We start from the raw sequence: 24,819 nt of genomic DNA, 5'->3' as shown, positions 1-24,819 counted from the left end.
ACACAATATAAAAGTACGATCACACTGGACTAAAAGCTCCCCTTTTGGTTGGGTCAAAAACATCACTAATAAGGTATAATGTCAGAGAGCAGATACTTTTCTCTTGTATTCTTGTGATGTCTTGATACTCACCTTCGATGCCACTGAGCTTGGATGGGCATGTGCCACAATTGTATGCCCTTGTATCGACTGGTGTAACACTAAGAAATTGTAATGTAGTTAACAGAGACATTCAGTGTTTTACTTCCTCCCTCCAAAGGGAGGTCAGAGCAACTAGATTCAGAGTCCTCCTCAAGGACACTTCAGCATAAAGGATGCTTGGCAAAGTTAATGGATTGTGAAAATACCAGAGACAATGATGGAAATAGAGTCCAGTATTTTATTGTTCTGAATTGTTGTTTTGGTAGCAATGAGGAGCTCTTTATGAAGGCTTTATAACTTGTGATTACCCTTCAGCCTACCTTCATAATCAACTAAGACTCGCCTGAAAGGAATAGTTTTGCGAAAAAACATCTAAGCAAAATGTATTACACCAAAACAACCAAGATGTCCAAAAACATTTGGTGAATAAAGCCAGCAAAATTATTAGAAGTGTTGTGTGACATGTTTTCATTGTAACAAACCAAACATGGAACCAAAAAGTCACACTTCTTATTGCTCCACACAGCTCCACAATCATAAATTAAAATGTATGAAATCTTCTCTACCACAGCCATATTTCAAATATCACACACATGTTGCACTCAAAACGATGACTGTTGAAACATATGAGTGGCCCCTGATGACACTAAAGCATTCATTGTCATTGTCATTGTCCTGATGCATTGTGAATCCTCTTTGTCAGCGCTGCATAACTGGCCGAAACTGGTACAAGTTGACATCTGTGGCGCTATGTGTGCATGTGTGTGTGCGTGTGTTTGTGTGTGTGAAAGAGAGAAAGATCCATCCTGAAACTGACACCACATAACAGAGCTCTCCATGCCCTCATCTTCACATGCCACGGCACTTCCTGAAATAATTCATAAACACCTTTGTATGCGGGTTCAATCGGAGGCGATTAAAGGTTTTAGTAAACGCAGCACATGTTAGCAAAGGTTGATGGAGGCGCACAGGAATTTCAAAAGGCATTAGAGGCTAATCCGGGAGAAACCTGTCTTTGTCACTTGTAGGGTTACGTGTCCCTATGAGAATGTGATCTATGTCAAGCACGCTCTTCATGGCAAGAGGAGAACAAGAGAGCTGGCCACCCGAGAAAGTTGAACCCAAAAGAATGCAGCTCTGGCATTCAATAATGAAGAGCACTCTTCTCTGTGTTGGAACAAGAGCACAGGCATGAGGAGGTACGGTGACAATGTGAGAGGAAACGGGAAGACAACATTTACCAGAACAACTAATACGTTTTTAAATGATTAGGAGCGTATTTAAGATCCTCTTTATGTCAGAGAAATAAAAACTAGCATGATCTAGATTTCTGCAAATGAAACATTTCTCAAGACAACGAGCCAGTTAATGTATATTAGAATATTTTATTGCATTATGAAATGTTGCATGAATTCAACTGTAAAAACCTTCATATTGTTTGAAGTTCACAGAAATGTCTGTTTTAAGTCAACACTTGGTTGGTTGTGTACAGCTTGACATGACCGTGATTGTCGGCACATAACTTACAACAAACATACATAAAACTCTTTGGCAGCCTGCTCAAAGCACTATCATATCTAAAACAATACAAACATCTGTATAAAATATATAATAATAATAATAATAATAATAATAATAATAATAATAATTAACCTGTTTGTTAGTTCAAAGCTCACAGTACACAATAAAACAACAACACGGTGTAGTTTTCAACTTTTATCCCACAATGGTGAACCGGACCAGCAGAATCACCACATCAGGAAACACACTCACATACCGTAATCACACATGCAAACATACTTTGAGAAGGAAAAAGTCATCAGAAAAACAAATGATGAAATCAACACCATGATGCAACACCCTTCCAAAAAGGACAAACGACACTGTGTCTGTATCGATTTGTCTTTTTATATATTACGCAACCCACCGTTCACACACCTCTGAGCCTTTGCAGAGCCAGCTACTCGAGCTCAGGAGAAGTGGACAGTGAGAGCATTCAAATCAGCAGTGTTTCATGTGTTTTAAGCTTAAATTATTGAACAAAGGGAAGTGTTCCAAACAGATAAGATCCACGTGATGGGAATGAGGTTACTCAGATTGACTTGTTTTTTGGGAGAGGAGGTGCACGGAGGTCACACAGATAACCTTTTATTGAATATTTGTCTAGAAGAGCATGAGGCTTAAGTTAATATTTGGGGAATGTGGAAACCAGGTAAGATAAATATGTAGCTTCTTAATTCACTGGGTTGGGAGGGAAGGTAAAGGGGGAAATAAAGGGGGGGAGCAGCAATAATATATACATATATATATATATATATATATATATATATATATATAAATATTTTGGCATACACTCTCTGTTGTCGTATTACAATCCACAATACTGTCCAAGTACCTCAGAAGATTCATCTTTTTCTCTCCCAGTTGGGCAGACTGCCTGCAGCTGTTCAGCTTATTGAGAGGGAGTGAGTCGGAGCACAGCTCTTTCTCAAAAAATGTGAAAACAGTCCTTTTTTTTTTTTTTCTTCTCTTCGTGCGTTGGCCACTTTCCACGACATTCTTGCATCCAATATTTAATCCACTCACTATTCAAAAACTTGCACTCTTCACAGATTCTCAGAATTGTTTAGTTTTTCCCCTCATTCAAAGTCCACCTCTCGGTTCTTTTTAAATGAAGATTTCCACCGCCTCTGACTCCAGCTCATCCACTCCTCTGAAGGGGTTTAAGAGCAACTTCTTGGGCGCTGCTTTGTCTACTGGGGGGAAAAAAGGAGAGAATGAATAAAAATATAAATGCTCTGAGGCTAAAACAGTGGGTGAATGTCCTAGATAGAGCTCAGCTATCAATGAGTAAAGGTTAACAGAGATTTTCCACACTCAAACAGATCACTCTGGTAAATATGCTCAGTCAACAGATCCACAGTATTTCCTAACCATGCACATTCCTCAATCCCCCCCATTATGAACCATGACCTGGACGGATGCTATCTGATTGGCTGGTTAGGAGGCGGCATGGTGAATCAATCTGAGCATCCATAAATGCTGTATGTGTGTTTTGTGGTGTGGAGTCTGAGCTTGTGAAGGCCCGTTTATTAAATGAGTGCAAATTATTAATCATTCAAGTTTTATATGGAGAGCATTGGATGGATTATTGGCCCCCGTAAACATCACACTGCATGTTTGACAGATCACTCACCGCTGTTGAGCCGAGTTGTGCTGGCAGCCTCCTTGGCTTTGGTTGCTTCCACCTGCCGTTCTAGCGTTCCAGGTTCAGACTGAGAGGAGAACCGAGGTGGCGAAGTCTGATCATCTGAAAGACTCTTACCTAAAAGACAACCGTATCTGTCAGCAGTGCTTCAACCTGAAAATCATACTTTTTTTTTCAGCAGCTTGCACTAGTACAGAAGATTATTTGACTAGACTATGTGTAAATGTAAAAAGTAAAGTAGGCTGCTTAGCTTTAGAACCATTGAAACTAATTATAATTATTAATTATATTATGATCCTCACCACTACTCCTTGTGTTGCTTTTGGCGGTGTTGATGGAGGGGTTGGAGGAGGCCGGTCGGAGAGGGGCCTCCGCAATATTCAGGAGGTTTGTGCGGGGACTTTGCTCGTCCTTCCGCCCTTGGTCCTGATGCAGCCGCTGGTTGAGGATCTTGATCACAGCGTCCTTTTCCAAGATCTGAGCGTAAAGAGCGCGGATCCTGTTCTCCATCTCCTGATTCCTGTAGTCAGCTACCGGCAGGTCCTCGTTGAAACTGTTGTTAGAGGAGTGGCAAGGCGAGTGGTTAATGATGGTGGTGTCTCTGCAAAGGAAAAAATAATGTTCTGGGCTTGACTCAAATTCAAATGAGCTGAAAAAAAACACGTGTGCGTGGGATGTCTGGGCAAATGTAAAGCAAAAGATGTTTACCTCTGAGCCGCGGCCGTGGCGGCCACCTCCATTGCAAACTGCCTCATGGTGCTCTCTTCCAAGTACTTCTGCTCCCAGCGAACCATGTCGGCCTCGAGGGCCAGGATTCGCTCCTCGCGCTCATGCAGACGCTCTTGGAGGGAGCCCATGGTCACTCCTGGGGGCTGGGACTGCCTCTGGGGTGGAGGAAGAGAGGATTTAAAACAGGTGGCAAGGGAAACTAAAACTACTAAAAGGATAAAGTACAGAAATCAGGCTTTTTGGTGTTTCCTAGGACGGGATATTTACCTGTTGTGCTCTCAGACTCCGGAGCTCCTGCTCTAGTCGTGTCCTCAGCTTCATCTCCAGGGTCTCCCTCTTCTCACAGGTGGACTGTAGCTGGGCGAGCGCACTCTGAAGTCTCTCCACCTTCTCCACATAAGCCCTTTTCCTCCTCAACTCCTCCTCGAGCTGGCGGCCTCGTCCGCGAGCTGCGTCCAGGGCCTCCTCGAGTCTCTTCGACCTCAGACTCTGCTCCTCCGCCGTGGATCGAAATCGCTCCAGCTCCCGCTCTACGCGCTCCCGCTCAGAGTTCTGCTCCTCGTCTGAAGCAAAAAGGAAAAGTAAAGGTTGAGCAGAGTTAATCACATGTTTGATGAATGGTTGATTGATGGTCATGATCTTAATGGTTGTTTGGGCACATGTGCTATGAGATGAAATCATTCCAAATCTGCCTGAGGTTCTTTTCTCAAATACATATGATCTTCAATCCATAATATCTCCCTCCTGAGTCCAACCACAGTAATAAGCACCAGAGTTGCTACATGGCGGCCAGTGTTCTTCATTTAGCAAAGCACTCCTGGAATGCTGAGAGGAAGAAGGAGGAGGAGGAGGAAGGGGGAGAAAGCCGCCCTATCCCTTTGACCCACATAGCACAGGCCATTCCTCATCAAGGCCGTACAAACACCACCACTCTGCTTGAGTCCAGTTCCTTAAACAGACACCATAAATCACACTAACAACAGGTGGAGGGAACCTCATTTCTACCACTTCCACTGCTGCTCTGTGATTTAGAGCCCGCTCGTTTCCCTTTGCAAAAGATGTGCTTGGATTGAATTCCCTATTATTAAGCCTTCTCACCAAATAATCTGAGGTTATGCAAGAGGAATTCCTGCATGCAGGACGCCCTTAGCTACAAAAAGGGCCCCATGCTATGCTACGATCTGATCCAATCAAGCATGTTGATTACAAAGGAGGATGCAACAGAGAGCCAAACGGAATAAAATACTCACTTTGTTCAAGGAGTTTCGCCATGATGTGCTGGTTATGGTCGGCTACTTCTACTTCTTTTGCGACATGCGTTCTGGCATTTTCCAAGTTTTCTGTAATGCAGCAAAGTTTAGAATTAGATTAGGTTGTGAAATATGTCTGGATCTGATATTATGGTAGGATACTTAAACGTGGTATTATGCGTGTCTGTGCGGAAGTAGTTTAATACCTCTAAGGTCTCTGTTGAAGTCCTGCAGCCTCCTGATCTCAGCCACTAGTCTCCTCCTCAGTGTCTGCTCCAGGTTTTCCCTCTTACAGCTGCCCTGCATCAGTGTCTCATAAGCCTCCGAAATACGCTGGATCTCCTGCTCCAACTGAAAAAAGGAAAGAAAAGAAGAGGGGATGGAGGAAAGGATCGGAGAGAGGAGCACGGAAAAGGAGAAGGTGGAGAAGAGGAATTTTTTGGTTAACCTACTTCACATGCCAGGGAGGAGCTGGAATGTTGATTCATGTTGTTACAGTGCATAGATACATTATGTAAGACAGGGTACATATATGGGACTGTGTGTATACAGTACACACAGTGTGTGTGTGTGTGTGTGTGTGTGTGTGTGTGTGTGTGTGTGTGTGTGTGTGTGTGTGTGTGTGTGGTATAATTCTGAGAAGGAATTCAAGCCTGCACCACTCCCTATGAGACTGATTTATATCTACATTCCTGAGGGCTGATAGCTCTAGTTCCAGGTGTATGAGCGCACAGGAGCGTGCACGTACACAACACACCGCAAGTTAACATGCACACAACGACTCACACACACACACTCACACACAGAGCTCCGGGAAGGCTGCCAGCAGAGGGAAGGTGTGCATGCCTGTGCCTGGGTTGTGGAAACGGCAAAGAGAAACCCACCATTATAGCAGTCACACAGGCATGTTTACTCAGGGCTGCGGCCTGACGGGGAAAACTTTCCAACCCCGGCAATTATAATTCTTTAAGGCTGAGACAAGGCAACAGCCATGTGACATAACTCCGAACTCCAACAGAGAGCGGACTGGATTTTTTGCAAAGATTGGCTGGGGTGTCAAATGTCTCTGAAGCTGTTGTTTCACCACGTTGATCAAGAAAATATGCTTATCTAAGGCCTGTTTAGTCGGAGAGTCCATAACAAAAAGAGCAGGAAAGAAGAAGAGAGAAGGTGGAAACGTGTGCTGTTTGGTTGAAAAACAAAAGAGACCTTTCCCTTTTTACACAGCAGCCCACCACCACCTGCCATGGACGGACCCCCCCCCCCATCAGCTGTGTGTGCGGGTCACAGCCCAATCAACTGCTGTCTGACAAGCCCTAGATTACGCTGAAAATCTATGGCCTCCCTGGAACTAAAACACACACACGCACACACACACACACACACACACACCCACAAGGTCAGCTTCACAATGAAAGGAGTGTGTAAACACAGTAGCAGGCTGTGACCTCCGTTTGTGCCTCTGTGGTATGGAAGGTAGCAGCTGCTGATCTCATCTGTCCCGTCCAGATGAGGGAGTGTGCCGGGAGTTGGACGTTGGGGTGACAACTGTTGACCCGGGTTGGGTTTCATAGACAGGTGTGGGGGTGGAGGATGATGTCTGGCCGGTCAGCAACTAAATTACTGTGGTGTGTTTCCCTCTAAAATTGAGTCGCCGATGTTGTGACAACCCCTTCTTTTATTGGGCTTCACGGGCAAAATAAAAACTCCACTGAATGAAATGTAAAACTAGCTGATGTTTTGGTGTTCGTCCCCTGTCGCAATAAATAACATTAAGATTTTCTCTCATGGAAATCCTCTCCTTACCTTCTGAATACGGCCAGTCTTTTCCCTGTGTGCCTCCAGCTCTTGCCTCAGCCTCTCATTCTCCATCAGCAGCAGCTCCACCTGGTTGGGTTCCTCCAAGCCAGCAGGTGGCAGGCTGGTGAATGAGCCGTAGCAAGGGACTTCAGCTGGCTGACCCGACTGGACATACCTATGAGAGAGACGTTGCTGAGTTAAAATAAACTCTTATCTTAATGTGCATCTGAATTTGAGGCTGAATCAACACTTTTTGGGAAGCCAGCTTTGGTTTAGTTTAGAGCAAGGCATCTAAAATACTTCTCCTATTCCCGTCTATCAGCGAGTAGAGAAGTTGACTCCAGTGGCTGTAAAGAATGTAAAATCCTATATAAGGAACATACTTTTGTAAAGGCATCTGGGGCAACCCAAGCATGTGAAACTATCCTGTTCCACTATGCCAGGCATTACAAACACCTGCAGGGCTGGACTTGTTCTCCTCTAAGAATTTCAAGAAGCAAATGGGTACGCAGTCCACAGTGTGACTCACATTGGTAAGTATGTGTTTACGCATGTGAAGCACAATGACGAGTCCTGGAAGGTGAAGGCAAGTCTGGCTCTAGTACAAAAACCACACCACAGAATATGATGTAATGTTCAAGGGGTTTAAATAATAAATAAAAAAAGATGCACACACACAAGATTATGCCCTCTGAAGTTGTCTTTGTACCTGTGCTGTTGTGCCTGCACCGGCTCCTGGACCTGGTGAGGGATAAATCCTTGGCCCTGGATGGGGGCCGAGTACTCTGGAGGCGGGGTGCGCTTGTCCATGCTCTGCCTCGTGCTCTGGAGGCCTTGTGGTGCGTAGTAAGAAAGCTCTGGGTAGCTGTGAGAGGTGCTCTTGATGGCCTCCGCTTTAGCAGCTGCATCACTCCTCTCCAGAGAGATCTGCATGCGATGCTCACTGAGTGACCGCACGTGGCTGCACTTCAGCTCCATCAGATCAGCCTCTTCGTGGAAGGCCCCCTCATGCAGGAGCCCTCCATGGAGCTGCCCAGTGGAGCCTGTGGGGGCCCAGTGAGAGGCCAGATACTGAGAGTGCACCTTGGCCTGTTCATAAGTTGGCAGCTCCTCCCCGTGCAGCTGGTAGAGCTGGTAGCCACTCTCTGAGTGGTGGTAGTCGCCCTGGTGCTCCTGGCCCTGGGGCTCCTGCCTCGCAGAGAGCTGAGGGAACGGAGGGTCCTCCTGGGTGAGACTCTCAAGAGAGGACCGCGGGCTCCTGCCCATGTCCCCTCCACTGCTGGGTCCACTTCCACTGCCTCCACGCAGGGCCTGCTGCTGGATGGCTAATAAGGTGCGTGTGTCCGTGGGGTTTCCATAGCGCAGCTGCTCCTGGATGAGCCGGTGCAGGACCGTTCCAGACGGCTCTTCAGTGGACGACATAATGCTTTTGTGTACGTTGTTATCTTCTCTTCAGACCAGTCAAACTCTTCCTTATTTTGAAAATATTTAAATACGAATGCGAACCTGGAACAGAGCAGAATGAGAGAATAAAGTACAATCAGTCAGACATATAAAACAGGGTGCAAATCAATATTTGTAAAGTTACACACAGATGAAAGGCTCTGATTGAGCCATGTAGGCCTTTGGCAATAACAACAACACCTTGCTACACTGTATTAAAATGAATGTCAACATATTCCTTTTTTTTTATATATATATCAAATACATAAAGGCTTCCTGAATAATGTTTTAGCCCGACTATAATGGGAAAACAGTGTAGCCTTGAGTATAATTCGACAACAGCGACAATACAGTGATGTGGACACATTTTTCCACAGCAGCCCAAAAAAAAGAAAAAAAATGCATGCGCCAAAAATTCCAATCTCACGGGGGAGCAAAAGCGCACAAAACCGCATTGTAAAATAACTTCATCTTTGGCTCTTATAGCACAATTGTCGTCGTAAAAAAAACACCGTACATAGCGTTCAATTCCCACACAACACACTACAATCTCAAAAGTTTCAACTAGAAGTTACGATGGAGCTACTTTCTTCGTGTTTGTGTTCGCTTTTTTTTTCCTGTTTTGGCGAAGGTAGGGGGGAAGTAAGTCTATTCTTACCAGCTCACGCGCTCATCGTAACGAAACGTTGTTTCTCGATCTGGACGTTTAAAAAAAAAAAAAAAAAAAAAAAAAAGTCAGAGTAATTCCTCTATTTCCATGAGTTATTTTATTCTCGCGTCAAAACGTGTCTCATGGTCCTCCTCCCGGACGGGCTGCCGCGCTCCTCTCTCGCTGTGAAATGATTGTGGAGAGAGCAGGCGGCGGTAATAAGTAACCGAGGAGGGACTGAGGTCGGAATGCCAGGAATGTAAAACGCGAGGTCCCTCTGGGATCAAAAGCGTAAAACCACACTGGAGGGGGGGTGAGCAGAGAGGCTGCATTGCGCCTGAACGTTACCAATGAGGAGTTAAATGAAGTATATGATAGGGAATATGAGGGTTTTTTTTTGGAATGAATGCATTAATGCTCCGTGAAAGGGCAAAAATGTCTGACTTGTATTCTTGTACAAAAAGCTCCTTCCTGGGAGAGTTCACAGAAGTTCTCAGTACTTTAGTTTCTCTGATGGACTAATTTAGTGATAGAAGTATTCAGCCTAGAAAAAGTGTAAAAGAGGAAAAAGCTCTGCATTAAATATGTACATTTACTGAACAGAAATATCAGTAAAAACATGTACTAAAGGGACAATTCAACCACAAATTAAAATTCATATTTGCATCAATGGTTTTGGTGTAAGTTGCCCAATTTTGGAGATATGGTACAGAGCCATGTCTTCCTTCTCTTCATTAAATTAGACTATGTGGCACTCGGCTTGTGGTGCTCAAATCCCCCCAAAATACATTTGAAAAACTTAAATCATGACCCAGTTACTCAAGATAATACAATTTATTTATGATTTTGGGATGAACTGTCCCACTAAAGTAAATTTGTAAAATAACCCTCTCAAAGCTATATTATTATATCATTGGATATTATTGACTCATCCATCATTATTTAAATCTCTTCAAATTAATCATTTTTTATAACTAAATTTTGCATTTAAAATCCTTATCTGAAAAAAGTAACTGAAACTATTGAATAAACCTAGTAAAGTAAAAAAAGAAGAAAACAATTATCTTTAGGTCGTTTAAAGAAACAAAAAATGGAACTGTCGATTTAAAGTAGAATAAGGTCAATGAATGATATATTGACCTTATTCTACTTATATAGAATATATATATTTGTACTATATATATATTGTACTATATATATATATATATATATATATATATATATATATAGTACATATTTCTCTCTGAAAAGTATTAGTTGTAGTAGTGCATACAATTGACATTCACTCAAGTAACGTACTTGAGTGAATGTACTTAATTGAGTGTCTCTCTATTGTCTCTCTAATGTGTAGTTTGTGTCTTCTAAGTGACAGATAGAGGAAGGGAGAGCTCTACAACTCTGACCTTTGCACTTTTCTAGAATTAGGTTGCTTGTAATTTTGTTGTCTTAGAGGAATTCAAGCTCCTTGCATTCTCTGCAGGACACTATGGATGAGTGAAACTCCTCTTGTCTGTGAAAGTATGTCGATGCTGTGCATGCCTCGATTGTGTTTGAGTGTGTGTTGCTGTGTGCTGTGTGGTGTGTGGCAGCTGTCCACTGGAATCCGAGGTCTGCGTGTGCCCCATTACTACACACAGTGGCTCTTTGTACCCAACATCACACTACACGGTGCAGAGCAGAGCCTGGAGAATGCTACAGATGGGCATCGACCTTAAACACAGAGGGGTTGTCCTCCTGCTGAGACCGGGTCACACACAGAGTCACAACACATGTGGATGGCTGGAAAGTCAGGAGGGTAGTTAACTCCCCTTCCGTTCACATATTAAGTAATTTAATTGGTCATTCAATTTATTTCTATATCTTCTTTTCCAACATGGGGAACATCCATTTTTGTAATCTTGAAGATAAAAAACTTCCGACCTCGAGGGAGAAAGCAAATCTTTATGGCAGGCTTTATTTCTGTCCGAGCCAAAAGACAAGACTGAGCTATTTATTACCCACTTGAAGCTAAATGCTATATTGAGGACTTTAGACAGGGACTCTGACTTTTACTGTGGGCACTTTAAATAGCAGAGATTTTAGTCATAACAGACCAGCCACACGTCTGCATAATCCACCTTTTCCCTCCAGAAGCCGACAGCAGACAAAACAAAAAAGGGTGCAATCAAAGCACAACGATGATTGATTGTTGTACAGTATGTGGCCACTGGCCTCAGGCTGTTTATCTCATTAGACCTTAAAATCTATACACAATGAGTTGGTATTGAACTGACGATGGTATGTGTCCACATCATCTCTCTGGCTCTTTCCTCCTTAATTAAACACTCACACACACAAACACACACATTCCTGTCATGTTTCGGATGCTGCATACTAAAATGGGCTTTTTTTTTTTTTTTTTTTAAACATGCAGACACTGCGTCTCTGTGGGCGGCGCTCACATGGAGGCAACTGGTCAGCAAAGTGGAACATGTTTGCATTTCCCCTTCAGATCCACACTGTGTGGAGCAGCACAGTCTCCACCTTTTTAAATGTCTGGCCGTGTCATTTAACACCACCTCACTACTTCCTCTACTGTGTGTGTGTGTGTGTGTGTGTGTGTGTGTGTGTGTGTGTGTGTGTGTGTGTGTGTGTGTGTGTGTGTGTGTGTGTGTGTGTGTGTGTCTGCTGGGGACAACGCCTCTGGCCATTTTGTCCTCCATTGTGCCACACTTCCTGTGAACTTCCAAAGGAATGCAAGGCTGACCCTTTGGAAATTATGGACGCTTTCAAAAAGTCATTACAGGAGATGAACATCTAGAATGGCCACAAAAATGCCTCAGTGACTGTCTGTAGACGACCCCAAAGCAGACAAAACCTACATTTCTTGAGCCAGTCTGTGTTTGTGCAAAGAAGAGTGGCTTAAGGAAAATAAAACATAATTGTGTTGTTGCTTTACACAGTCAAATCATATTGCTGTTGAGGTTTTTGTGGAAACATGAGCACAAATGAGGCAACAGTGAGAGTAGTCAAACTAGCAGTTACACAATTGGAAACAGTCTGACTCTAAATTTATCCATCTGAGCCCTGTGTTAAAGTCGGAATAAAAATGTCTTTGTCAAAGGGAGGGAGCCAGGAAGACAAATCTGTATGTGTGTATGTGTGTGTGTGTGTGTTAATGGAGGGGGAGGTACAAACTACTGTTTCTTTTATTGTGAATAAGCTCTTTGATCAAACTTTACTTAACAGTTATTGATTTAAAAATGTGATGATGTTCCATTCAGTACAAAGTTTTAATGAAGTACATCATTTTAATAATGATATAATCAAATTACACACACTTTTTATGTCAACTGAAGTTTTAGTTTGTCTGCGTATTGCACAACATGGATTTTCTGTTATTCTGTGAATTTTAAGAAAGTTTCACGACAATGAAGATTAATATTAAAAAAGGTTTTAAAAAATGACAGTTTTCCAAAAGGCTCCTATGTCTGTGTGGTAAATAATGAATTCATTACTCATGTTTGGACTTGCATGAACTGGATTTTCTACTTCCTCACTTTCAACATACATCTTTCAGGCCGACCAAACGGGTATGAGCACATCCTGTCTTTGTACACAACTTTCATTCTTCACATATTGTAAAATGGCTTCATTTATGAATTCTACTTTGGTTGATCTAGTTCATTAACATATAACTAAAACTGGTTACAGGATGTCTCATTTGGACATTGCTTTGTTTTACTATGTCAAATGCCAAAAGAAAGGTGGGGATCCATTGGGTGCGACTTCCTATAGAGAATGAAAAATGAAAGAGCTCAACTTCAAGCTGTAATTTTCCATGGATTCATCATTAATGTGGAATGCTACCTCTTTGAATTTAATGTCAACTAAAACACTCTCCCTTAACTTGACACATAATACTAATAAAATAGAATCATACTTTCAACTGTACCATGACCCAATCCTTATATCTGAATAAAGTCTTCCTTCTAACCAAGGATTATTTGCTCCAGTCTTCATGTATAGATATGAATAGCACATGAAGAAGAGAGCTGTTACTTGATTTGGCTGCTTAACCACATCAAGGCATTGAAAACAGTCCATCTTCCAAACAGTTGAGACAACTGCTCAACAGGCTTGTGATGAATATAACCCACAGCACATTGTAATTAGGATCTATTTTATGTATATTCTACTCTGGGATGGTTTAAAATCAACTGGAGTCATTATGGCTTACATATCAGGACACATTACGTGGGCTGAAGGCTGTTTCACTTGTCATAGTTTAGATATGTGATTATGTAAAAAGAGATTTGCCATATTGTTAAACTGAGGACTAAACAACAAGATGTGTGACTCTCTGTCCCTCCTTTTTATCTCTGTGTTTTTTTTGTTCATTCCCGCATCCTATTGTCTTATTCACTTTGGACTCAGGGATTATCTGACAGTGTGGTGACTATATCTGGCTTGAGACAAGAGTAAAAGGGACAGAATAGAACAGGATGCATGTAACATTGTCGGACCGTGTGGGAAAGAATGACACAGAATAGCAGACAAGGTCATCTGATACTGCGGGATTGGTGAAGAATGTAACTGATAGTGTTGGAAGGAGTGGGATGGATTCCTCTCCTTGGCTCTCACATCCATGGATGGCTTCCTCATTCACACAGTGCACAATAGACGAGGAAAAGGTGCGCTGCACTTAAGTGGTATCCTGTTCCCAGGAAACCACAGACGACGAGCTTCCCATGTATTCGTGTTTCGCAACAGCTTGGATCGTGATGCTGGGGTTGATTTCCAGATGAAAATGATGTCGAGCCAAGCAGGGAAAGCATGATCTGACCTAATTCCTCTGTCAGGACACCTGTGAAATAAATAAATCTTACATTGGTTATATATTTCTTTAAAGTGAAGAGTCAAAAAAAAAATCTCTGCATGTTGCAGCAAGTCGAGTTGGATTGAGGGGGAATTTCCAGACATTCATAGCAAACAGACTTCAGACGTGAGTCACAAGAGATGAATCTGTCAAGTGTGCAAAGATTACAAAACAGATGTGTGTTGCATGTTGAAGGCCTCTTGTGCAAATTAGACAAACAAGAAATAAAGTGTTTATTAGTGAAATCTAGATTATGCCATGCTAGCAGTTTCCCTTGTTTCCAGTCTGTATGCAAAGCTAAACCAAAAATGACGTTCATATAGAACAAAACTGCATTGTCAATAACGTTTCCCTTGAAGCTTAATTAGGATTCCAGTTCAGTGGTGCAGAAATGTAATTTTGTAGAAGACAGGGCTGGGATATTTAATATACACACAAGAGTAATATGGATCTTCTCATCTGACACAGCAAGAAAGCAAACAAACCTATTTCCCAAAGCGTCAAACTGTTTCTTTAACATGACTCAGTAATATTACAAAGTGCAATGGACATCTTATAGTATTAGATGTGACAGCAAAATGAATCTCCCAATTTGAATGCCAATTTTGAAATTACTGCCCAACTGTGATGTTCAGGTGTGTTTTCAAAGAGACCACATGCACCCAACCCTGCCTGTCTGCAGAACCGGAAAATCCACATTTTTCTCCTCAGTCATGATATCTGAGAAGTCTTCTTGTGTATTGTGCTTTGCTGCGTGGAAGTCAGTGTTGCCAGCATCCAAAAAATAGAGGAAGGGTTAAATAAGATCCAACTGATGGACCTACACAACACACTGCGGTCTGTAAAAGTAGTCACAAGTCACCTGTACAACAGAGATAGTAGCAAGATAGTGAGATCAGTTGTTCAAAATAAATTTCAGATACTACAATATTATTTGCATGAAAATAGTACTTTATGTTCTACTTTTTCAAACGTAAGAAATGCCTTGCGACACTCCTTTAATCTATTGTTAGGCGGTTGTAAATGTGACTTCAAAACATCAAAACAATGGACACAGATTGTGAGTTTCAAAGTAAGAAAACTTGCCGACCTAGATTCACCAACAACCCTGTTCAACATAGACTTTATGGGAATTTTGTGCAAATGGGTAATAAAACGCTTACATGTTGCACCTTTAACACCATGAGATTTACATGTTGACAACGCCATGGTAACGTAACTGTTTCTTGTTAGTCTCAAAACACTGAATATTTGGCCTCTGCTTTCAGACGTATTACTCATACAGCGCTGAGGGCAAATAGCTGAGTGTCACTGTAATGATGTTCCCTTTTCTAGTTTCTTCCCATCCCCTTATTTCTCCTGCATTGTTTCTGTCAGTTCTCTTTGAGTTAACACAACGTAGCTTTGTCCAAGTTAACTGTATTTCTGGTATGTGTCAGGAATCTTGACAGGTCAAGTGTCAAGATGGGAAAGGTGTCAACAAAAGCTATTAGCCACAGGGCTAGAAGACAGATGTTTGTTCATTTTGTAGAGTGACTAGTATTTCAGTTTTCTAGATCTACTTAGGTCTCAGTCATCCGAATATAAGGGCGAATCTGCACCAAACTGTGCACCATTACTCTGAGGCATAGCTCCGAAGCCCTTTATAAATACCAGCCCCAAGCTGGCCTTTAGAGGTGTGAAAATATTTTGCAGCCTTCGGACCCGGAGACAAAATGCCTACCACAGACAAATGACACAGCAACAAGCCGTGACACCCCGTCCTAAAACAGCCCTCAGTTCCATCCCAGTGGTCGGCTGCCATCCTGGGAGGTCACCAGAATGCCAGTCATTCATTCAGGCCCCAGCATGTGTGCCCCCAGCAAATAGCTCTGCTCCTTTGCTGCTGAGGCTGCACATAGCATGTGATCTAATGGCTGGCTTTGGCCAGCGGCACCATGGAAAGAGAGAGAGAGAAGCTCTGTGTCTGAATACGGGCTCAGCAGCTCTGAAAAAATGTACCAGGGGCTTTCCATGGTCCAGAAACAGTGAATGTGGGCCGGGATTGAGAGTGAGGGGCTGGTGGGTGTGTGGGTGAGCGTTCGGTCAAGGGTGAGAGGAGGGGAGAGCAGGTAGGTGATCAATGTAGTAGTCTGGAGGGGGTCTGGATGTGATTGGTGGTTGATCTGGGCTCTAAAATAAGAAAGAAATGTGATAAGGATGTAACAGTTTATAGCTGACTGGTGACTACATTTTAAAATACATGATAAAGAATAGGGCAATGTTTTCACCTGCAGATTTAAATGTAATGTCATTATAATAAAGTTACACATTACATTACATTACAGTCATTTAGCAGACGCTTTTATCCAAAGCGACTTACAGGAAGTGTATTCAACATAGGTATTCAAGAGAACTACTAGTCACCAGAAGTCATAAGTGCATCTCCTTTCCTAAACAAGCATCTCAAAGCATAAGCCAGAGCAAAAGTATAGTGCAGAGGCAAGTTACTACGAAAACAATAATTGCAACAGACTAATCCGAATATAGTAAGTGCTACAAACTACTACGAATAGGATAAGTGCAGTAAACAAATACAAATTCAATAAGTGCAGCGAACTGATACGAATACAGTAAGTGCAGCAACTAATACGAGTGCAATAAGTGCTAAGAGGAAGGCTCAGGGTAGTGCTTCTTGAAGAGGTGAGTTTTCAGCCTGCGCCTAAAGATGGGCAGCGACTCTGCTGTCCTGACGTCAGTGGGGAGTTCATTCCACCACTGAGGGGCCAGGACAGAAAAAAGCTGTGACCGGGTGGATCGGCCGCAGGGACCTCTGAGCGACGGGGCAACCAATCGCCCCGAGGCAGCAGAGCGAAGTGGTCGGGCGGGGGTGTAGGGCTTGACCAAGGCCTGGAGATAGGAAGGAGCTGTTCCTTTCACTGCCCTGTAGGCTAGCACCAGAGTCTTAAACTGGATGCGAGCTCTTACAGGGAGCCAGTGTAGAGAACGGAGAAGGGAAGTTGTGTGAGAGAACTTGGGGCGATTGAACATCAGACGTGCTGCAGCTTTCTGGACAAGCTCCAGAGGTCTGATGGCCGACGCCGGGGCTCCAGCACTTCTGACAAGTCGTACATTGAGAACATGGCCTGCTGTTGGCAACACATCTATAATACATACCAGACTGTTCACTCCTACAACTGTCATGCTGATGTTGTGCAATACTTCATGGTCATATTGTGCAATATTACACACTAATCCATCCAGCTCTGAACAGTGACTGGATACACTCTGCATACTTGACCAAATATCAACCCAACTGAACCCTTCTGGGAGATCTTGGACTGACTTTCTACCATCCGCCATTATGAAAACAGCAAATCTGGAAATTGATTTTGTTTTTATTTGTCACCCACCTCTATTGTTTTTCTTCTGTCTTTTTGGTCATTTTATTCTTGTTACTCAATTTTAACACAAGTGTTAAGCTAATTGGTTTATTTACATGTTGTAAAGCACTATGGAATCACTGTTTATTATAAGTGCTATGTGAATTAACATTACTATTATAAGATTAGTTGCTGTATTTAATTTCAAAATATTTTCTGAATACTTTAACAACCCATATTTGATCTTTTGTGCATATGTGCATATATGCCAGTTACTATATACAGACTCTGGATTTGTTTTAGAATAATAATTTTGAATAATGGGACTTGGATGTGTTATTTATGTGTTTACTTTATCTTATTAATGACTTTCATTCAATACTAGAGCCCAAACACTACATCAGCATGGCCGACACTATCTTAACTTTAATGTTTTCTTATTTTTATTTTTAAACTAAACCTTTTGTTGTTATGTTGTTGAATGCTATGTATCTTGTTTTTTTGTAAAAAAATACATAATAATGTAGCTTGATATTGTAGGTGTCTCAACTTGATTAATCGACTCTGGGGAGTAGTTTCTGTCCATTATCTTATGGATGACTTCCAGCTTCAGAGTGACTGCCAGTAAGTGATGGTGATTCAGCTGTGAGATATGTTAATGGTTGCAACTGAAGGCCTGCATGTGTCTGTTGACACATAGTGACACTATTGTGTCGACTAAAAGAAGGGCATTGTGTTATTATACACAGACTGTCTATTTTTAAGGCTGGGGGGAAAATATCTATTCTGAGACTAATTCAAATAGTCTTTAATACCATTGGAAAAAAAAAACATTCGAGTCGCTTTTAAGTTAATGAAAAGTTACATTGTGCATTGATCCAAGTAGATAACGCTGTCAATGGATCAGCTGTCTGCACTGTATACATAATGTTCTTGGATAACAGACAGACAGAATATCATTGCAACTTTCTCTCTATCTACTAGTTTACATTGTTTGTCATTGATTTGGAACAATTTGACCAAAAATAATTACTTTTTACATCCAAACACAACTGACCCAATTTCCACACATGTCCAGCATAGTGACACGGCTTCAATTACATTACATTCGTTTCACTAGCTTGAATCTATTCAGAATAAATCCATTCAATGTGGAGAAAATGATCATGACATTGCAGTTTCCAAACACACTGGGGTCTGTTTGTACTAAGATCACCTTATCTTAACTCAAACGCCTTGGGGTTGTGCAGTTTGAGTCATCAGATGCAGAGATGAGAAATCAATAGTCGATAATAAAAATATAGAAATGAACATGTTTAACAGTCACCCAAATTTTTACTGTGCTAATGGTTTGATCAAAAACAAAATCCTGGTCAAATTGAATGGGGAAGATTTTCACTCTACTGAAAGTGAAATGAATAGCTGCAAGTAGTGGGGAGGATAGTTTATTGGGCAACTGGAAAAATGCACAGTATGCTGTTTTAGATTTAAAATGCCAATACTTATGTACACTAGCCAACAATCACAGAGATTAAAGACTGATTAAAGCGAGGACATTTTTTCCCTGTGAATATCAAATAGATTAATTACAAAAATGTGCAACAAGGTAAATCAAAAGTAAAATACATAAATACAACAACTACCCGCATGTAAAAAGGATACTGTGCAGGTATGCCTGTGTTATCAAACATTCTGTAGGTCTGAGAAGTTTCCTAAATCACTACTAAGCTATGACTCCTTGATGGATAGAACTTTGTAGGCTTAGTTGTTAAAGCTCTCTGAGAGTCTTCTCAGAATATTTGTAAATGTATAGCCCGAGCTGTTTTACATTGGAAGTGTTTAAGGATTTAAAGCAGCTATAGTTGATTTTTTTGGCCACCAAAACAATACATTCCTCATCTTACAAACACATAACACTTGAATAAATAAAACACACCCTTTCTCAATTCAGTAGACCCAGGACTGTTGCCGCTGCAGCTTTACCTGGTCTGGTATGACCAGCAGCTTATGGTGGCTAATGTTAGCTTATATTAGCGCTATAATTGCTCTATAACGCACATTACTGGATCACTTTGCTGACTCTATAACTCCTCTCCACTTGTGCTACTGTTACAATAGCTTAGCATGTTAGCTTAATGCTACACAGTGGTTTAGTTGCTGTCAAGTAAAAGTTCATAGTTTTACATAAATGCGTTGTTTGAGGACACTTTACTGGCTTAATCTTCTGTAAACTATTTAAAATGTATGAAAAAGAAGGACAAACATCTACTGTACTGCAACGATAGGCTGTATCTGCGTCACCACTGTCCAGTTCACAGTTTGCAGAGGAGTGCTCGACATCTGCTAGCCTCCATTCCTCCTCATATAATTCTCACTCGGGACGGGGCAGTGATCACAGGAGACGATGTTAGCGCTGCTGTCCCAAAGGAAGAATGCAAACACCAGAGAGGCTCTTCCAAGAATTCCCAGTTGAGGACATTTCTGGAATGCCCTAACGAGGTTTCTCCGCTGTGTTTACAGTTCCAGCCCAATGGCAACCCTGCAATCTGGCCTGCCAGCGTATCATTATCTGGCCTCCTCACGGGACACAGAGAGAGTTAGAGGAGTTTTCTTCTCCCTAAGCAAAGGTTTAGATGTTTGTCTTCAAAGCTGACCATATTGCTCTAAACAGCAGGGGAAAGACAGAGACAAGATGCGCCCACAGACAGTGACTTCATGAGTTTCAATAGATTGCTGTAAATCACATCAAATTAGTGATGTCTAGACAATTAAATAGATGCTGGGTAGCTGCTGTCATGTCAGATTAATCTTGCTGTAATCACTGCAGTTACTCTGTGTCTTAGTTCTTGGCTGCGCAGTGAAAAAGAAAAGGTATTTATTCATTGTAAAGCCAAGCAAAGTGATCATTGTTTTTGACTCATGCCTCATGTCGGGTTACAGATTGAGTTTCTTTCACACCAGGAAGGAAAACTGACCCTTACATTCTACTAAAAGTGGAAACTTCATGTCAGGAGAGAGAGGAGGGTACATTTTTCTTGGCAGAATGGGAAAAGCATGTGACACAGCTGTGTTGGTGGTGGTGGTGGTGGTGTGTGTGTGTGTGTGTGTGTGTGTGTGTGTGTGTGTGTGTGTGTGTGTGTGTGTGTGTGTGTGTGTGTGTGTGTGTGTGTGTGTGTGTGTGTGTGTGTGTGTGTGTGTGTGTGTGTGTGTGTGTGTGTTGGCAGTGGGTTCACCCCCAGCTAACAGTATGTTCTGATCTACTTCAGTGAGATCAGAAACACAAATAAGAGCTGAACAGACCACTCTTATGTAACATGGGGAATGTTGGACCTCTACCATCTCACCAGATCAAAACAGTACAGAGGAAATCTAAATTATGTTATGGTATCACTTTCAGATGTGTAGCAGGACATTTTTTATTTATTGTATTAACTTACAAGTTTTTGTTTGCTTATTTAGATCACCCTAATCATTTACTTAAAGTAAAATTAGCAATACCACAATGCAGAAATACTCCATTACAAGTATCAAAACTTATATTGTCCCGTCTCAGAGTGTTACATTTATAAATTATGTAACTAGATTGTTGTTGTTCCTGAAATCATTTGTAAACAGTATTTTATTTTATGTAGCATTTTTTGACTGCTTTATATAATGTTGGGTAAACTAAAACAACTTTGAATTTGATAATCTGCAATATTTGATTATCTTACCTGCAGAGTAACAAGCAACTATAGCTGTTAATTAAATGCAGTGGTGCAAAAGTACTTCTATTTACAGGTGTTGGGTAAAACTACTGCATTTATTAAATAAAGGATTAATTTATAAAGAAAAAACAACATTAACAAAAGATAGCTCTAAGTAATTATATCACCATTCAGTAAGGCAAATTAACCAGAAATAAAAGTGGGTTGGATATCTCTTTCCATCAATATCACATATTTTAAGAGCAATACAAGTCATATATTCTGTATAAAGTGGCAAAATATTTTAGATATGAACATATTTCACAATTTGAACATATTATGAAAAAGTAAAAAACAAAACAAAAAAGTGAAAGAATTTTGTTGTAATCAAGTTTTTAATGAATATTCAAAAAGAGCATAAACTCATGAATAAATGCAAATACAAATTTTGTTGGTTGGAAACAACTTTGAAAGTTTCAAAGTAACTTTTATTTTACTGCCATGTGCTCTTATTACTCATTAAGTAATTAAGTTACACATTCTGCTCTGAAACGTGTGCCAAAACAATGGAAGGCCTCTCTCAGTTTCCTGCCCACAACAATAGAATGAATAAAGAGCTGAGGGCCCTGACTGGAAATGGTGCAGGCTTCACCTCACTAAAAACCCTCAGACCATCGGTGGCCCAGCAGGAACACAAACTGGACAGCTGCCCGCACTTAAGGAATGCCAAGAAAATGAGAAGAGAGGATGCTCAAAGCGTGGGAATTTCACCTATCGTAGTTTTCCAAAGAATTCCAGGCCTGTGACCAACAGAGTCGAAACAGGATGTGTGTGTGTGTGTGTTCCAGGAATGTAACCTTCACACTGACACAGAAAACTGAGTGTTCATATGCGTTTCACTAATGTTATTTTAACTCTCGCTTTCTCACTTTCCAAACACTGTCATCTGAGAAACACTTATATATATAAATTAAAATATAAATATATTCATCAGCCTGATGAAACAGTAATAAACGTACATGTTAAGGGACATTAACTAGACATGTGGAGAGTATTTTTTTATTTCCCTACCAATAACTACATTCAAATTTTTACAGGGTTTGACCTTCTTGGACCAGTTTCTAGGTTTTTTTGTCCAGATATGAGGCGATTTTGAATATGTTGCTTAGTGAGAAGCTTAAGGTGGGTTTTGTTGTTGGACAGAGCCAGGCTAGCTGTTGCTGTTTCCCCGTTTCCAGTCTTAATCGCTGCTGCTACATGTTCATCTAACTCTTGAAAAGATAGCGAGAGGGCATTATTTCCCAAAATGTAAACATATTTCTTTAAAACAGCAACAGGCGAGAGGGTGTACATGATAGCGGAGGCCTTACACAAGACATTACTAATGCTCCTGATAACCTCTGTGACATGTCTGCCTCATTAGACATCATATAGGAATGCAATGCAGCGGGAAATAAGATATGTGAGATAAGATAGAAGATATGCTGCAACCGAGATGATGAGCAAGAATCAGGCCTCCAGCAAACTTTACAGTAACACCAAATGCCTGTGTGATTACACACACGATTGTTTGCATTCAGACCTCTAAATGCTAGATAACTCATGTTTTTGTGTGTAAATGGATGGATAGGGTGATGTTAAATTTTATTTTTTCATCTTAGTTTTCCAAAAAAATCGACAGAGAGCAGCAGTTCTCAGAAAAACTGTATGCAGAAAAGGAGTAATATGGCAGGTAAAGTTTGTGTGAAGATCGTTTACTTAAATTGGTTATACAAGAATGGAGAAATACAGGTAAAAGTCCTGCATTCATGATCTTCTAACTACTAGTACTTCTGCTAAAACAGCAGAAAGGCGCATTTCAGAGTGTTATTTCATTGGTATCACTGATACAGTATTTCCCACTGATATGTAATCATGTAGAATCTATAGCCTACAATGTAAAAAATGCATTTTAAAATTGAGTGAAGTACTTGCGTAAACCTTATTACTTCAAAGCTCTGCTCTGTGTAAAGATAACCTACATTAAAAAATATTTATTTCTTTTGGAAATAGTTCTGACAATCTTTTTTTGTTCTAGTAAGTAGGGGTAATTCCTACTTATCTATTAATAAACACGTTGTTTCGCAAGAGGAAATACTTCCTCTTATCACATTGTGATGGTTGCTTGAGTTAAGTGAAATGTTGTGCAGAATAAATGGGTGTTTCACTTCATCTATCACAGATGGATGCCACCTAGTGGTGAGAAGACGTTTGCCTCTTTTTCCTTCTGAAAAGAGAAGGAGTTTTTCTATGTGTTCTCTGTGTGATAGTTAAGCAGGAGTCATGATTGAAACCTACACAGTAAAGGAAATCTGATTTTTATGCAAAATATACCTGAAGGCGAGAATGAGAAAAAAAAACATAACGACTGCAATTTGGATACAAATTAAGACATGCAATATGTGTGTAGCAGTGCTAACTTTCTGAAATTATGCACACTTTGACATTTGACTTATCTTTGCAAATATTCAAAGAAGAGTCTCTCTGTGAGTGCTGTTGCTTTCCCTGCGAGGACACAAAACCCACAAGTATGCAGGATGTTTCATGAGCCATTTAGAAAAAGGATTCATAAACAAACAGAGACACACTTGCACAGAAACACACACACACACACACACACACACACACACACACACACACACACACACACACTGGAACATGTTTCTCATCCTCTGTTTTGGGCCTGCAGGAGCTGAGAGCCATGGCAACCAAATACCGAGGGGAGAAAAATCTGCCTGGCCGAGCTCCATCCCTCTGGCAGTCATGCTAAAACTCTTGAATCCCATGACAAAAACAACATTCCACATCTAAGTGATAGTCTTCAAGGAATTCCTGTAAAACAGAGACATTTCTCAGCATGCATACCTCATCGTATTGAAACCATCTGGTGTAACGTGTGAATGTGAATTCTTCTACAGATCCACACAGTCAGAGGGACTCTTTATTTGTAATTGTGCACATGTGGAAGTTTTCATTGTCTCTTTTATTTGCCGTGATGAGACACTGATCTCCTCTGACAAGTGTGTTACAGCCTGGGTCCTGATCTCAAACTGTTAACCAGTGAGTGTAACATCTCCTCCAACACTGCCTCCCTCAAGATGTTAACACATTCACACAAAAACAGCTAAGGCATATGAAAAATATATAAATGCATCACTTGGTTTCCGGGGCGACAGCAGTGGGATAAAGACAATTTTAAAAAGTGGATGTATTTTAGTTCGTTATGTCAAGTTAGCAAAAGTTAAAAAGAGATCCGACATCAGTGCTGACCCAATCTCCTACACAATTAGTCATTCTGTGATGATGCTTCACGAAGTGGTAGGAGATTTAGAAGCCTATATTTATAAGGAGTTCAGTTATCGTTTTTGTTATAACATGAACTCACATTCATCTGAGCACATTGTAGAATCTGTGGTTTGAAAAAAATGCAATGTTTTAACTTAAAATATAAAGAAATGTTTGAATATTAGAGCAAAAATATCATGTTCTATCTTAAATAGACCTCTACCAGACTTTTACTTCAAGAAAGATAGGAAACAAGAAAATAATCTTAACTATATTCAGCTATTTTCCATTTAATTAGCCATGTTAATGTAATCATTGATACTTTACAGCATTACTTCAAACAGTGATAGCTCATACTTGAGTGCAGAT

The 24,819-nt window shown here is 41.0% G+C and overlaps 1 protein-coding gene across 3 annotated transcripts; it reads right to left on the bottom strand.

Moving 5' to 3' along the window:
- Positions 1-1,512: 1,512 nt before the first annotated feature.
- On the bottom strand, positions 1,513-9,422 carry amotl2b (angiomotin like 2b). 3 transcript variants are annotated; one of them, XM_054626165.1, is made up of 10 exons: positions 9,230-9,422; positions 7,838-8,634; positions 7,135-7,303; positions 5,535-5,679; positions 5,329-5,418; positions 4,346-4,641; positions 4,058-4,233; positions 3,652-3,950; positions 3,338-3,466; positions 1,513-2,897 (listed from the first exon to the last, which is right to left on the bottom strand). In XM_054626165.1, the coding sequence occupies exons 2-10, from the start codon at positions 8,548-8,550 to the stop codon at positions 2,809-2,811; spliced, it is 2,106 nt and encodes a 701-aa protein (XP_054482140.1). In that variant the 5' UTR covers positions 8,551-8,634; positions 9,230-9,422; the 3' UTR covers positions 1,513-2,808. The 3 variants fall into 3 exon arrangements, with proteins under 3 accessions (XP_054482140.1, XP_054482149.1, XP_054482157.1); XM_054626174.1 differs by having other exon boundaries at positions 1,513-2,894; XM_054626182.1 differs by having other exon boundaries at positions 3,652-3,902.
- Between the last annotated feature and the right edge of the window lie 15,397 nt (positions 9,423-24,819).

The sequence above is a fragment of the Anoplopoma fimbria genome, chromosome 3, assembly GCF_027596085.1.
Source record: "Anoplopoma fimbria isolate UVic2021 breed Golden Eagle Sablefish chromosome 3, Afim_UVic_2022, whole genome shotgun sequence".
Classification (NCBI taxonomy): Eukaryota; Metazoa; Chordata; class Actinopteri; order Perciformes; family Anoplopomatidae; genus Anoplopoma; species Anoplopoma fimbria.
The sequence above is the reverse complement of the archived record's forward strand: the minus strand, read 5'-3'. Positions and strand labels throughout refer to the sequence as shown.

Coding starts and splice junctions, on each gene's coding strand:
- amotl2b (XM_054626165.1), bottom strand. CDS start 8,550: ATGTCGTCCACTGAAGAGCCGTCTGGAACGGTCCTGCACCGGCTCATC. Junction 7,304..7,837: donor GTGCAGGCACAACAGCACAG/GTACAAAGACAA, acceptor TCTCTCTCATAG/GTATGTCCAGTCGGGTCAGC. Junction 2,898..3,337: donor CACAACTCGGCTCAACAGCG/GTGAGTGATCTG, acceptor TTTTCCCCCCAG/TAGACAAAGCAGCGCCCAAG.